Here is a 10,835-nt window from a genome sequence, read left to right as displayed (position 1 = left end):
AGGCGACGAGAGGGGCGTGGGTGGTGCAAGAGGGTATGTATGGGCCTCCCCCGCCCCCGGGGACCCGAGACTCGGGGGACCCGAGTGCGAGCCGCAGGGTGAAGCCCGGGAGGAGGCAGGCTGCGTGTGCCGCTGGCCGCGCGCGGCGTGGAGGTGGGGTGAGCGGGGCGGGGTGTGTGCACACGGCTCGGAGCGAGCTGGAGAGAATGCCCGGGGTGGGGTGAGTGCGGCGGGGTACGCGCGCGCGCCCGCGGGCACGGCGGGGGTGGTGGTGGTGGGCGCGTGGCCGGGTGGGCGCGCGTGGCGGCGGCGCAGCGCGGCGGGCCGGGGCGGGGACACTGCGGCGGCCCCGGGGCGAGCGGGCGGGCGCGCGCGTGGGCTCAGCGCGGAGCCGGGGCCCATGGTGCGGCCGTGTCCGTCGGTCGGGCCGCGCGGGCGGCTCCGCGCGTGGCCCGGCGCTCGCGACCTCGCCCCTGCGCTGCGAGCCCGGCCCGCCCGCTGCCGGCGCCTCCTCCCCCCTGCCCCGGGGTGGCGCTGAGGCCGCGGGGGGGCGCGGCGGGCGCGGCGGGCGCGCCGGGCGGCGACATGACGGACAGCATCCCGCTGCAGCCGGTGCGCCACAAGAAGCGGGTGGACAGCAGGCCGCGCGCGGGGTGAGTGGCCGGGCCGCGCGGGAGGGAGGGTGGGAGGGAGGGCGGACACCTGCCGCAGGCCGGGAGAGCCGGTGCGGGGCCGCGGGGGACCCCGGGGGCGGGCGGCCCGGGCGGGGCTGCGACCTCCTGGGGACCAGGGTCTCGCCCGTGAGAATGCAGAGTCCCCGGCCGCGCCGTGCCCCGCCAATCAGAGCCCCCGGGGGTGGGACCTGGGAGGTGCGAGTCTCCGGGCCGCGCAGGTGAGGCGATGCGGCTGGGCGGGGCCTGCGGCGGCGTCTCCGGGGCTCCCGGTGGCTCGGCCGCCCGAGCTGGGTGGGGCTGCCGACCAGGTGTCAGTGTAGTCGGGAGGGATGCCAGCTGCCATCTTGTGGGCCTTTGTGCCTGGCTTCCCTGAGGCCTCGACTCTGAGGCCCTGTTCAGTGTTGACGGAATGGGAAACGGAAACGGAAGGGCCGGGGGCGGGGGCGGGAAGGTGCTGGAACGGGGTTCCCATGCTTCCTGCCCCACACTTCCTGCGGGGGGGGCGGTGTTGGTGTTTGTTGGCTTTCTTACTGTTTTGCGGTTGGGTGGTGCTAGGGATCAAACCCAGGTCCTCCAGTCTGCTAGGCAGTCACTGTCCCTGAGTACACCTCCAGCCCCCCGCCCCCCCCCAAATGGGTGTTTTCATGAAGACAGTTCGTTAGAGCTCTCCCTGGAACTCCCCTCCCCCTGCAATAAATAAATACCTTAATGAGCTAGGTTAGCAGACTGTAACGTGCCGTGGTTGATTTGTGCAGGGCCTGGACCAAAACCTGGAATAAACATGATCTTTCTAATAGTTGTGGGCTTCCAGACTGGGCAGGTGCTGGGGACTCCCCCTGGGAAACTGTAACGCCCATTTAAGACTCTGACGTGAGAATCTGGGGCCTGCACAGTGGCCACTGTGTCCCTGGGTGCAGCCACCTGCTGCTTGATGAAAATGTGAAAAATGGAAATCGCCTGTGTCCTGAACATGCCAGCCTGCCCTCCATAGTCCGGCGTGTTGGACCCCATAGGGAATATAAAGGAGGATACTGTGGGCTCCAGGAATGCCATGGAGCCTTTTGTGGGTGCCTGAGCACCCTCAGTTCTGATACCCACTGGACTTTGTGGGTAAGTTGACAGGATAGAAATATGCTCTGATTTTCAGAGGTCTAGAGGGAGCAGGGCAGGCAAATTTATATTTCACAGAATCAGTTGATCTGGGTATTGGTGGCAAACACCTTTAATTCCAGCACTCAGGAGGCAGAGAGGCAGGGCCATCTCTGTGAGTTTGTGGCTAGCCTGGTCTACAGAGCGAGTTCCAGGACACACAGCCAAGGCTACACAGAGAAACCCTGTCTCAAAAAAAAAAAAAAATCAGTTGGATGCGGTGGCACATGTCTGTAATCCCAGCGGGGCAGAGACAAGTGGATCTCTTGTGAGTTCCAGATCAGCCAGGACTGCATAGTGACACCCAGTGGAGATGGCTCAGCAGGGATTGGCTGCTGAGCCTGGTCTGGTGGCCTGAACTTGACCCCTGTGACCACCTATGTGTCGTCGTCCCCCGTGCCCCCCCCCATGCACACTTTGGTGTTCCTCTTTGCAACACAGACACAAAGTAAATTGTTTATATTTTGTTTTATTTAAAGACTGATTCAGGGCTGGAGAGACAGCTCAATGGTTAAGAGCACTGGTTGCTCTTGTAGAAAACCCAGGTTGGATTCCAATCACCTGCATGGTGGTTCACAGCTTCATACATAACTCCAGTTCCAGGGGATTTGTTGTCTTTCCCAGACTTCTGTGGGCACCAGGCACATACATGCAGAAAAGACATTTGTATACACAAAAATAAATATGGATCTATTTTTGTTTTACATGTATGGGTGTTTTGTCTGCATGCATGTATGTGCGCTATGTGTGTGCAGTGCCCGCAGAGGTCAGCAGAGGGCGCTAGATCCTATGGAATTGGAGTTAGTTGATGGCTGTGAGCCAGCATGTGGGTGCTGGGGATTGAACCTGGTACCTCTGGAAGAGCAATTAGTGCCCTTTACCACTGAGATATCTCTCTTTGTCACCCAAGTAAATAATCATTAAAGAGTTGTACTTAAGTGTGGCCTCCTAGGCTGTGGAGATCATTCGCTTCTTAGAGTGACATGGATTCAGAGTTGGGTCCTGAGTTTGAAAGGCCCTGTGCTGGCTTGTGTGTCCCACATGTAGCTGCATTTGGGGCAGTAGCAATGTCAAGGCGAGAATGTTTTTGAAGATTTTTTTTTTATTTAGCATGGCAGTTCACACCCTTAATCCCAGCATTCAATAGGCAGATCTTTGTGAGTTCTGGGACAGCCAGGTCTCAAATTTTTATTTATTTATTTATTTATTTTATGAGTGTTTTCTTGCCTGTGTATATGTACACCGTTGTGTACAGTGCCCGTGGAGGACAGGAATTGGCATTAGATTGTCCATAACTGCAGTTACAATTGTGAGCCACTGTGTGGGTGCTGGGAATTGAACCCTGGTCCTTTGCAAGAGCAGCCAGTGCTCTTACCATGGAGTCATCTCTCCAGCCTAAGGTGAGAATTTTGGTATTTGTTATACTCAGGAAATACAGAGAGACACGGTTTTCTAAACCATGACTGGGCAGTGGGGTTAGCAAAGAAGAAACTGATGGGTAGTGGTGGGCCCCAGTTTCCTTGTCCTGATCCCCACAAAAGTGTGTGACTGGGGCCAGAGAGAAGGCTCAATGCTTTTGAGTTTGAGGCCAGCCTGGGCTACATGAGACCTGTCTCAAACAAAGACAGAGGCAAGGTGACAGGTCGTCGTAGAGATTTCCGTTGCTTGAGTTTCAGGCGGCCCCAGAGCAACCCCCTCACTGCTGTCACATTCTCAGAAAGGCAAGGCTGCTGAGATCGACCAGTCAGGAGACAGGCATTTGTACCACGTGGTTGGAAACCGTTTGATGACATCATCGCCCTAACTTCTGGTTGAGCAGCATTTCCTTCTAGGTCAGACGCCATTGATAGATGCCTGCACTCTGGAGTCTAGGAGCTGGCTTCATGGCACCTCCCAGCTGTGTGATCTTGGAAAAACTGCTCTAAGTTCTCCAGGTCTAGGCTTTTCAGCTTTAAAGTGGAGACAGCAAAAATTAAGCCAGAGAGGCTGTGGCACTAGCCTGAAATCCCAGCACTCGGGAGGCAGAAATAGGCAGATCTCTGTGAGTTCAGGGCCAGCCTGGTCTACAGAGTAACTTCTAGGACAGTCAGAGCTGTTACATGGAGTAACCCTGTCTTGAAAAACCAAAAAACAAACAATAAAACAAAAAATATACTTTGTTGGTTTGTTTTGAGACTTAACCCATGAAAAGTTTCTATCTGTAAGCCTTCAGTAGACCTCAGGTATTGCCTGCATCTGATGCTAACACACAGGAGTTTGGATGAAGTGTACCCTGGTGTGGGGTGTTGAGGATACTCTTCTGGTATTTATTTTTTGAGACAGAATTTTACTGTATAGCTCCAGCCGCCCTGGAATTCACTACGTAGACCAGGCTGGTCTTGAAATCACAGAGACTGACTTGCCTCTGGCTCTTGAGTGCTGGGACTAAAGATGTGTGCTACCACACTTAGTTAATGGGGTCCTGGAGACGGAGTCCAGGGCTTCCTGCCTGCTAAGCAAGCACCCACAAACTGGGTTGCATCCCCAGCACACTGGGTGTTCTTTTGAGAGGGGAAGAGTCTTTGATGGTGAGATATTTAGAAATATGTGACTTCGTTGATTTTTTTAAAGATGTATTTATTTATTATGTGTACAGTAATCCACCTGCATGTATGTCTTCAGGCCAGAAGAGGGTACGAGATCTCACTACAGATGGCTGTGAGCCACCATGTGGTTTATGGGAACTGAACTCAGGGCTTCTGGAAGAGCAGCCAGTGTTCTGAATCTCTTCAGCCCCGTGACTTCGTTGTTGATATATAAATGTGTTCTGTCAGAGAGAGGCCACATGTGAGAGGAGCTTGGGCTCCTGCTGACCTAAGACTGGCTTTGATATTTGATGTATTAATGTTTGGAGGCTAGGATGTTCTGGGTGTGAACCGAGTTAAAAAGAAAAGATCATGGTATAAATATGCATGTATTTTATTTTTTATTTTTTGGTTTTTCGAGACAGGGTTTCTCTGTATTGCTTTGGAGGCTGTCCTGGAGCTAGCTCTTGTAGATCAGGCTGGTCTCGATCTCACAGAGATCCACCTGCCTCTACCTCCCGAGTGCTGGGATTAAAGGTGTGCGCCACCAATGCCTCCCTGCCTCCCTGCCTCCCTGCCTCCCTGCCTCCCTGCCTCCCTGCCTCCCTGCCTCCCTGCCTCCCTGCCTCCCTCCCTCCCTCCCTCCCTTCTTCCTTCCTTCCTTTCCCCACTGGATAGCCATGGCTGACCTGGAACTCACTACAGTCTGCCTCTGCCTCCCAAGTGCTGGGACTAAAGGCTGCTGGTGGGTACTGCCCACCTGGTGGATCTGTGTGTGTTTGGGAGTGTGCGTGCTTTCTCAGTGTACTGGTGCCTGCAGAGCCTCAGTGGAGATGGACATAGAGTTACCGGGCTGTCAAGAGCCTCTGGCGTGGGTGCTAGCACTGTCTAACCACCGTGTTGTCTCTCCAGTTAGCGTTTTGAGACAGGTCACTCGTAGCCCAGGCTGGCCTCAAACGGCAGTGCTACTGAGTGTTGGGATTCCAGCTGTGGGCCGTCACACCCGCAGTGTGTTCAATAGGCTCCTTTGTTCACTGTGAAGAGGGCTGCCCGGCATGCCTAGAGTTCAGGGGTGTGTCTGGGTGGAGTCTGCTGAGCGAGGTCTAGAGCCACTGTCCCTTCCTGTGGCCTTCTCCCGTTTGGGTTGAGGCGTCTCTGGAAGGGTTCTGTGCGTTCTTGGGTACAAATAGAGAGAAGAAGTCTTGGCAGTGTGCCATCAGGAAGTAAGCTGCCAGCTCCTCTTGTGCCATCCGATACCAGTCACAGAGCCCTGCCCTCTGGCACTCGAGGAGGCCGGATGTGCCTGTCCCCGTGGAGACCAGAAGATGTGTGACTGCCAGTCCAGGTAGGGCCCCAGGGGAGGGGTAAGGGGAAGTCCTTGGTGCCAGTCCCCGAGGAGAGGAGCTGCTGCAGTTTGACATTGACCGGAGCCACAGTCGTAAGCAGTGGGTGCCGAGCAGCCCGTATCTGGACCTTTGGCTACTCTCAGAGCACTGTCTCTCCTCAAGCTCAGTCAAGGACAGGAAGTGCCTTCAAGTCAAGTGGACTTTGGTGTGTGTTTGCTGTTTGTTTGGAAACAGGGTCTTCTCAGCACTGGGACGAAGTGGGTGGGGCTCTCCCTATGGACTCCAGGCTGGCCTTGAACTCAGAATTCACGACCTTCCTCCGCCTAGTGAGTACTAGCACTGCGGGTGTGTGTCTCTGGTGTCTGTTTTGAGTAGTGCCAGGGACTGAACACGTGCCTTGTGCATGCCAGGCAAGTGCTATCCTAGAGCTATACTCCTGTACCTGGAGCTTGGCTCAATTTGTATTATGTTTGTTTGATTTTTGAGACAGGGCTTCTCTGTGTAGCTCTGGCTGTTCTTTATAGACCAGGCTGGCCTTGAACACAGAGGTCTGCCTGCCTCTGCTTCCCGAGTGCTGAGACTAAAGATGTGTGCCACAATACCCAGCTTTGGTTTATTTAACCAGGCAGGTGGCGCACATCTATAATCCCAGCACTGGGGAGGTAGAGGCAGGAGATCAGGAATTCTAGGCCACCCTTGGCTATTTAGTAAGTTTGAAGCTAGCCTTGACTACATAAAACCTCATCCTAGGGTCTGGAGAGATGGCTTGGGATCTGGCACCCATGCACATAAAATAAAATTAATAAATTAGTTAAAAAAAGACCACCTTAAAAAGGATTGGTTATAACTTTTTATTTATTTTTATTTTATGTGCATTGGTGTTTTATCATAGGTGTTGGGGTCCCTGGAACTGGAATTACAGACAGTTGTGAGTTGCCATGTGAGTGCTGGGAATTGAACTCAGGTCTTCTGGAAGAGCAGTCAATGCTCTTAACCAGTGAGCCATCTCTCCAGCCCTGATTGTAATGTTTTTATGCATTACTGCTAGTTTTTATTAGACATTGTCTGTTCTGTGATTTGTGTGAATTGGTAAGCTCAGTACGTATGTGTAAAGGCCAGCCTCGGGGAACCCTGAGCTATTCATGAGGTGCCTCTGGCTATGCCTGGTGACATTTGTTTTCTCTTTGTACTGGTGGCAGGAAGTCTCCTTTTACAAAAGTAAAAACAAGGGTCATTTGAAAGAAAGCTAGGAGGCTGTCCAAATGCTGGGAGCCATGGCTTGTGTTCAAGGGACAGTGCAGTGACTCTGACCAAACATGCTATGTTCAAGCCACAGTCCTGGAAGGAAATGAGATAATCTGACTATTCCCAGAGACTAAAGATATTTGTGTTCTGAGGAAGGATCCACAAAAGTATGATTGTGTGTGTGTGTGTGTGTGTGTGTGTGTGAGAGAGAGAGAGAGAGAGAGAGAGAGAGAGAGAGAGAGAGAGAGAGAGAGAGAGAGAGAGAGAGAGAGAGAGAGGAGAGGATAGGAGAGAGAGACAGATAGAGAGGGGACAGAGACAGAGACACATAGAGACAGAGTCTCAGGTATCGTAGGCCTCCAGTTCGGTATGTAGCCTGGATGGTCTTGAACCCCTGACCCTCCTGCCTCCACATTATTCCTGTGTGTTGGGGTTACAGGCATTCCTTAGCACACTTGTTTTATTTGCTGCTAGGGATAGACCCCAGGGCTTCGTACATGGTAGGTTATCTACCATCTGGAATACATCCCAGGCTGGGAATCTTTTTTCTTTTTCTTTTTTTGGTTTTTACAGACAGGGTTTCTCAGTGGCTTTGGAGACTGTCCTGGAACTAGATCTTGTAGACCAGGCTGGTCTTGAACTCACAGAGATCCGTCTGCCTCTCCCTCCCGAGTGCTGGTATTAAAGGCGTGCGCCACCACCAGAGGAGAGGAGCTGCTGCAGTTTGACATTGACTGGAGCCACAGTCATAAGCAGTGGGTGCTTTGGGGTGTTTTAACTTTGTGTATGTGTATACCTGCATGAGTTTATGTGTCACCACCTATGTGCAGAAGTCTTCGGAGGTCAGAACACAGACATCATCAGATTCCAGAAGCTGGAGTTAAAGGAAATTGTGAGCAGCCATGTGGGTGCTGGGATTGGACCCTAGTCCTCTGGGGTAACAGGAAGTGCCCTTAACTGCTGAGCTATCTTTCCAGCTCTAAGCAAGGAATCTTAATGCTGCTTTTATTTCTGTCTTAACAGAATAGGAGGGGCTTAAGGGAGAGGAGCAAGCAGGGTGGTGGTGGTGGTGGTGGTGGTGGTGGCTGTGGCGGCGGCGGCACATGCCTTTAATCCCACCACTTGGGAGGCAGAGGCAGGCGGATCTCTGTAAGTTCAAGGCCAGCCTGGTCTACAGAGCGAGTTTCAGGACAGGCTCCAAAGCCACAGAGAAACCCTGTCTTGAAAAACAGGGAGAGAGGGGGAGAGGGAGAGGCGGGGGTGGGGAGGAGAGAGAGAGACAGAGAGAGCCACACCACATTGGGAAAGGAGGCTTCCATCAGGGCTGGAAAGGTGACTGTAGAGACACAGAGCCTCTTAGTTAGTTCTCAGAGACCAGCCCTTGGCCGCTTTCCCTAAGAAGCAGTGACGATAGTACCCTTCTTAGGACAGGGTCTGGCAGCAGGCGGCCCTGTGGGCAGGTTGTGTTGAGACATGAAGGCAGGCTTGGCCAGGGTGGGCTGCTGCACGTTTACCCTCAGCAGTACTGATGTGACTGGGGTAGACGGTCCCTTTCCTTGTGGAGTGTGTGGCAGCATCCTGGGCTCCACCCTCCACTGATAGCCAACACTGTTTCCAGGCATTGCTGAGTGGCTTTTAGCGGGGCAGGGCTTTCCTGGGCTCATGCAGCCGGCTCTCTCTGAGTGGCACTGTTCCTGTTCTTCTTTTAGTCTCATCCTGTCTTCAAGCCACACCTTGTGGATTCATATCTGAACCATTGTCTTCCACAGTGAGGTCAGTTTTTAAATTTAGAACTGGAAGGAACTTTTTATTTTGCTTTCTTGTTACAGTGTTGGCATTGAACGTAACACCTGATACATGTAGACCAGCTCTCTGCCTCTGAATTGTATCCCCCAGGCCTCTTCTTCATTTATATATTGATTTTGCTTTTTGTTTTTTTTTTTGAGACAGTTTCTCTGTGTAGCCCTGGCCGTTCTGGAACTCGCTCTGTAGACCAGGCTGCCCTTGAACTCACAGAGATCCGCCTGCCTCTGTCTCCCGAGTGCAGGGATTAGAGGTGCGTGCCACCATGCCCTGCCCCAGGTTGCTTACTTTTATTTTAACACTGGTCTCTCTAGATTGTCTAGGCTTGCCTTTGTAGATGAGGCTGGCTTTGAGTTTGTGATCCTCCTGCTTCAGCCTCCAGAGCAGCTGGGATGACAGGCCTGTGCCTGCAGGTCTATTAGTAGGTTGTATTGGGAAGTGGTGCGGACTATATTGTGTTCCCTGTCCACATTCCCATATAGAAACTCTAACTTTGAATGTGACTATTTGCAAGGCCTTTAAAGAAGTGATTAAGAGCTGGGCGGTGGCAGCGCACACCTTTAGTCCCAACACCGGGGAGGCGGAGGCAGGATGGTCTCTGAGTTCAAGGCCAGCCTGGTCTACAGAGCGAGTCTCAGGACAGTCAAGGATACACAGAGAGTCCCTGTCTTAAAAAAAAAAGTAGAAACAACAACAAAAACAGTGATTAAGATAAAACATGATAAAGCTTGTACACATAAAATAAAGCAGAGGCTGTTGAGATGCTCAGTGGGTAAAAGGAGTCTGATGACGTGAGTTAAATCCCAGGCCCACGTGGAGGAGAGAATGGAGTCCATCTGGTGGGGAATGTCCTTCTGTACATTGTGAACATAGGTTTCTCTTTTTGGTTGATGAATAAATGTTGATTGGCCAGTAGCCAGGCAGGAAGTATAGGCGGAGCTACCAATTGAGGAGAATTCTGGGGAGAGGAGGCAGAGAGGAGTTGCCAGAGAGATGCCATGTAGCTACCGGGAAGGTAGGACGCCGGGAAGTTTTTGTTAAGATAAGGCCATGTAGAAATACATAGATAAATAGTTGTGGGTTAATAATTAAGAGAGCTAGCCAATAAGAAACCTGAGCCATTGGCCAAACAGTTTATAATTAATATAAGACTCTGTGTGTTTATTTGGGGCTAAGGGGCTACGGGACCAAGCGAGACAGAAACTCCGTCTTCACCCGTGTCCTGACCTCCACATGCGTGCTGTAACAAGCAGGTGCACCCCCCCAAATAACTGTATAACAGTGTGACAAAGAGAACTATATAACAGCGTGACAGAGAGAGATCACGATGGTTAGGGTGGCCTAGGTCTGACCTGGAGACACTGACTGATACAAGAGGTACGACAGGGGACCCAGCCACCTGCCCACCACTGAGAGAGACCGTAGAGGAAAACAAGTTGTGGCTGCCTCGATCTTAGATTCACGGCCATCAGCACTGGGCAGAATACTCCTGTATTGTTTAATGTCTAGACGTAAGATCCTTTGTTACAACACAGAAAGGTCGTAGAGGAAATACTGGCTGCAGTGTTGGCGGCTCTGCCTCACTGCTACTTTCTTGTAAGCTGATGCTGAGTTCAGCCCAGCTTAAGAGCTTCCTTATAAGTATGTTGCCGGGGCTGGCGAGATGGCTCAGTGCGTGAAAGCGCTCACTGCCAAGCCTGACGGTTTTGAGTTCAATCCCCAGACCCCTGTGATAGTAGGAGAGCCCAACTTCCTCAGCTTGTCCTCTGACCTCTTATGCTCCATGGTACCCATGTCCCCTTCCCCCACCCCACACAAATAAGTAAGAAAATGTAATGTGGCCAGGTTGTGGTGGCGCACACCTTTAATCCCAGCACTCGGGAGGCAGAGGCAGGCGGATCTCTGTGAGTTTGAGGCCAGCCTGGTTTCCAGAGCGAGTTCCAGGACAGGCTCCAAAGCAATGCAGAGAAACCCTGTCTGGAAAAAACAAAGGAAAAAAAAAAAGCAAAACAAAAACAAATGTAATTGTAGGTGTAATCTTCTGTTTTACCATC

At 52.3% G+C, this 10,835-nt stretch overlaps 1 protein-coding gene across 2 annotated transcripts in view; it reads left to right on the top strand.

The window, feature by feature from the left end:
- The first annotated feature begins 508 nt into the window (after nt 1–508).
- The window catches only part of Atp9a (ATPase phospholipid transporting 9A (putative)), a 98,446-nt gene continuing 88,119 nt past the window's right edge, over nt 509–10,835 (top strand). The window contains exon 1 of one of the 2 annotated variants that reach the window (XM_040733125.1): nt 509–653. In XM_040733125.1, coding sequence (XP_040589059.1) covers nt 586–653 — 68 coding nt within the window. In that variant the 5' untranslated portion in view covers nt 509–585. Of the gene's footprint in view, nt 654–5,558; nt 5,733–10,835 lie in introns of those variants that run through there. The other variant, XM_040733126.1, reaches the window with a different exon arrangement.

This window comes from Mesocricetus auratus, unplaced genomic scaffold (assembly GCF_017639785.1).
Source record: "Mesocricetus auratus isolate SY011 unplaced genomic scaffold, BCM_Maur_2.0 Super-Scaffold_100028, whole genome shotgun sequence".
Lineage (NCBI taxonomy): Eukaryota > Metazoa > Chordata > Mammalia > Rodentia > Cricetidae > Mesocricetus > Mesocricetus auratus.
The sequence above is the reverse complement of the archived record's forward strand: the minus strand, read 5'-3'. Positions and strand labels throughout refer to the sequence as shown.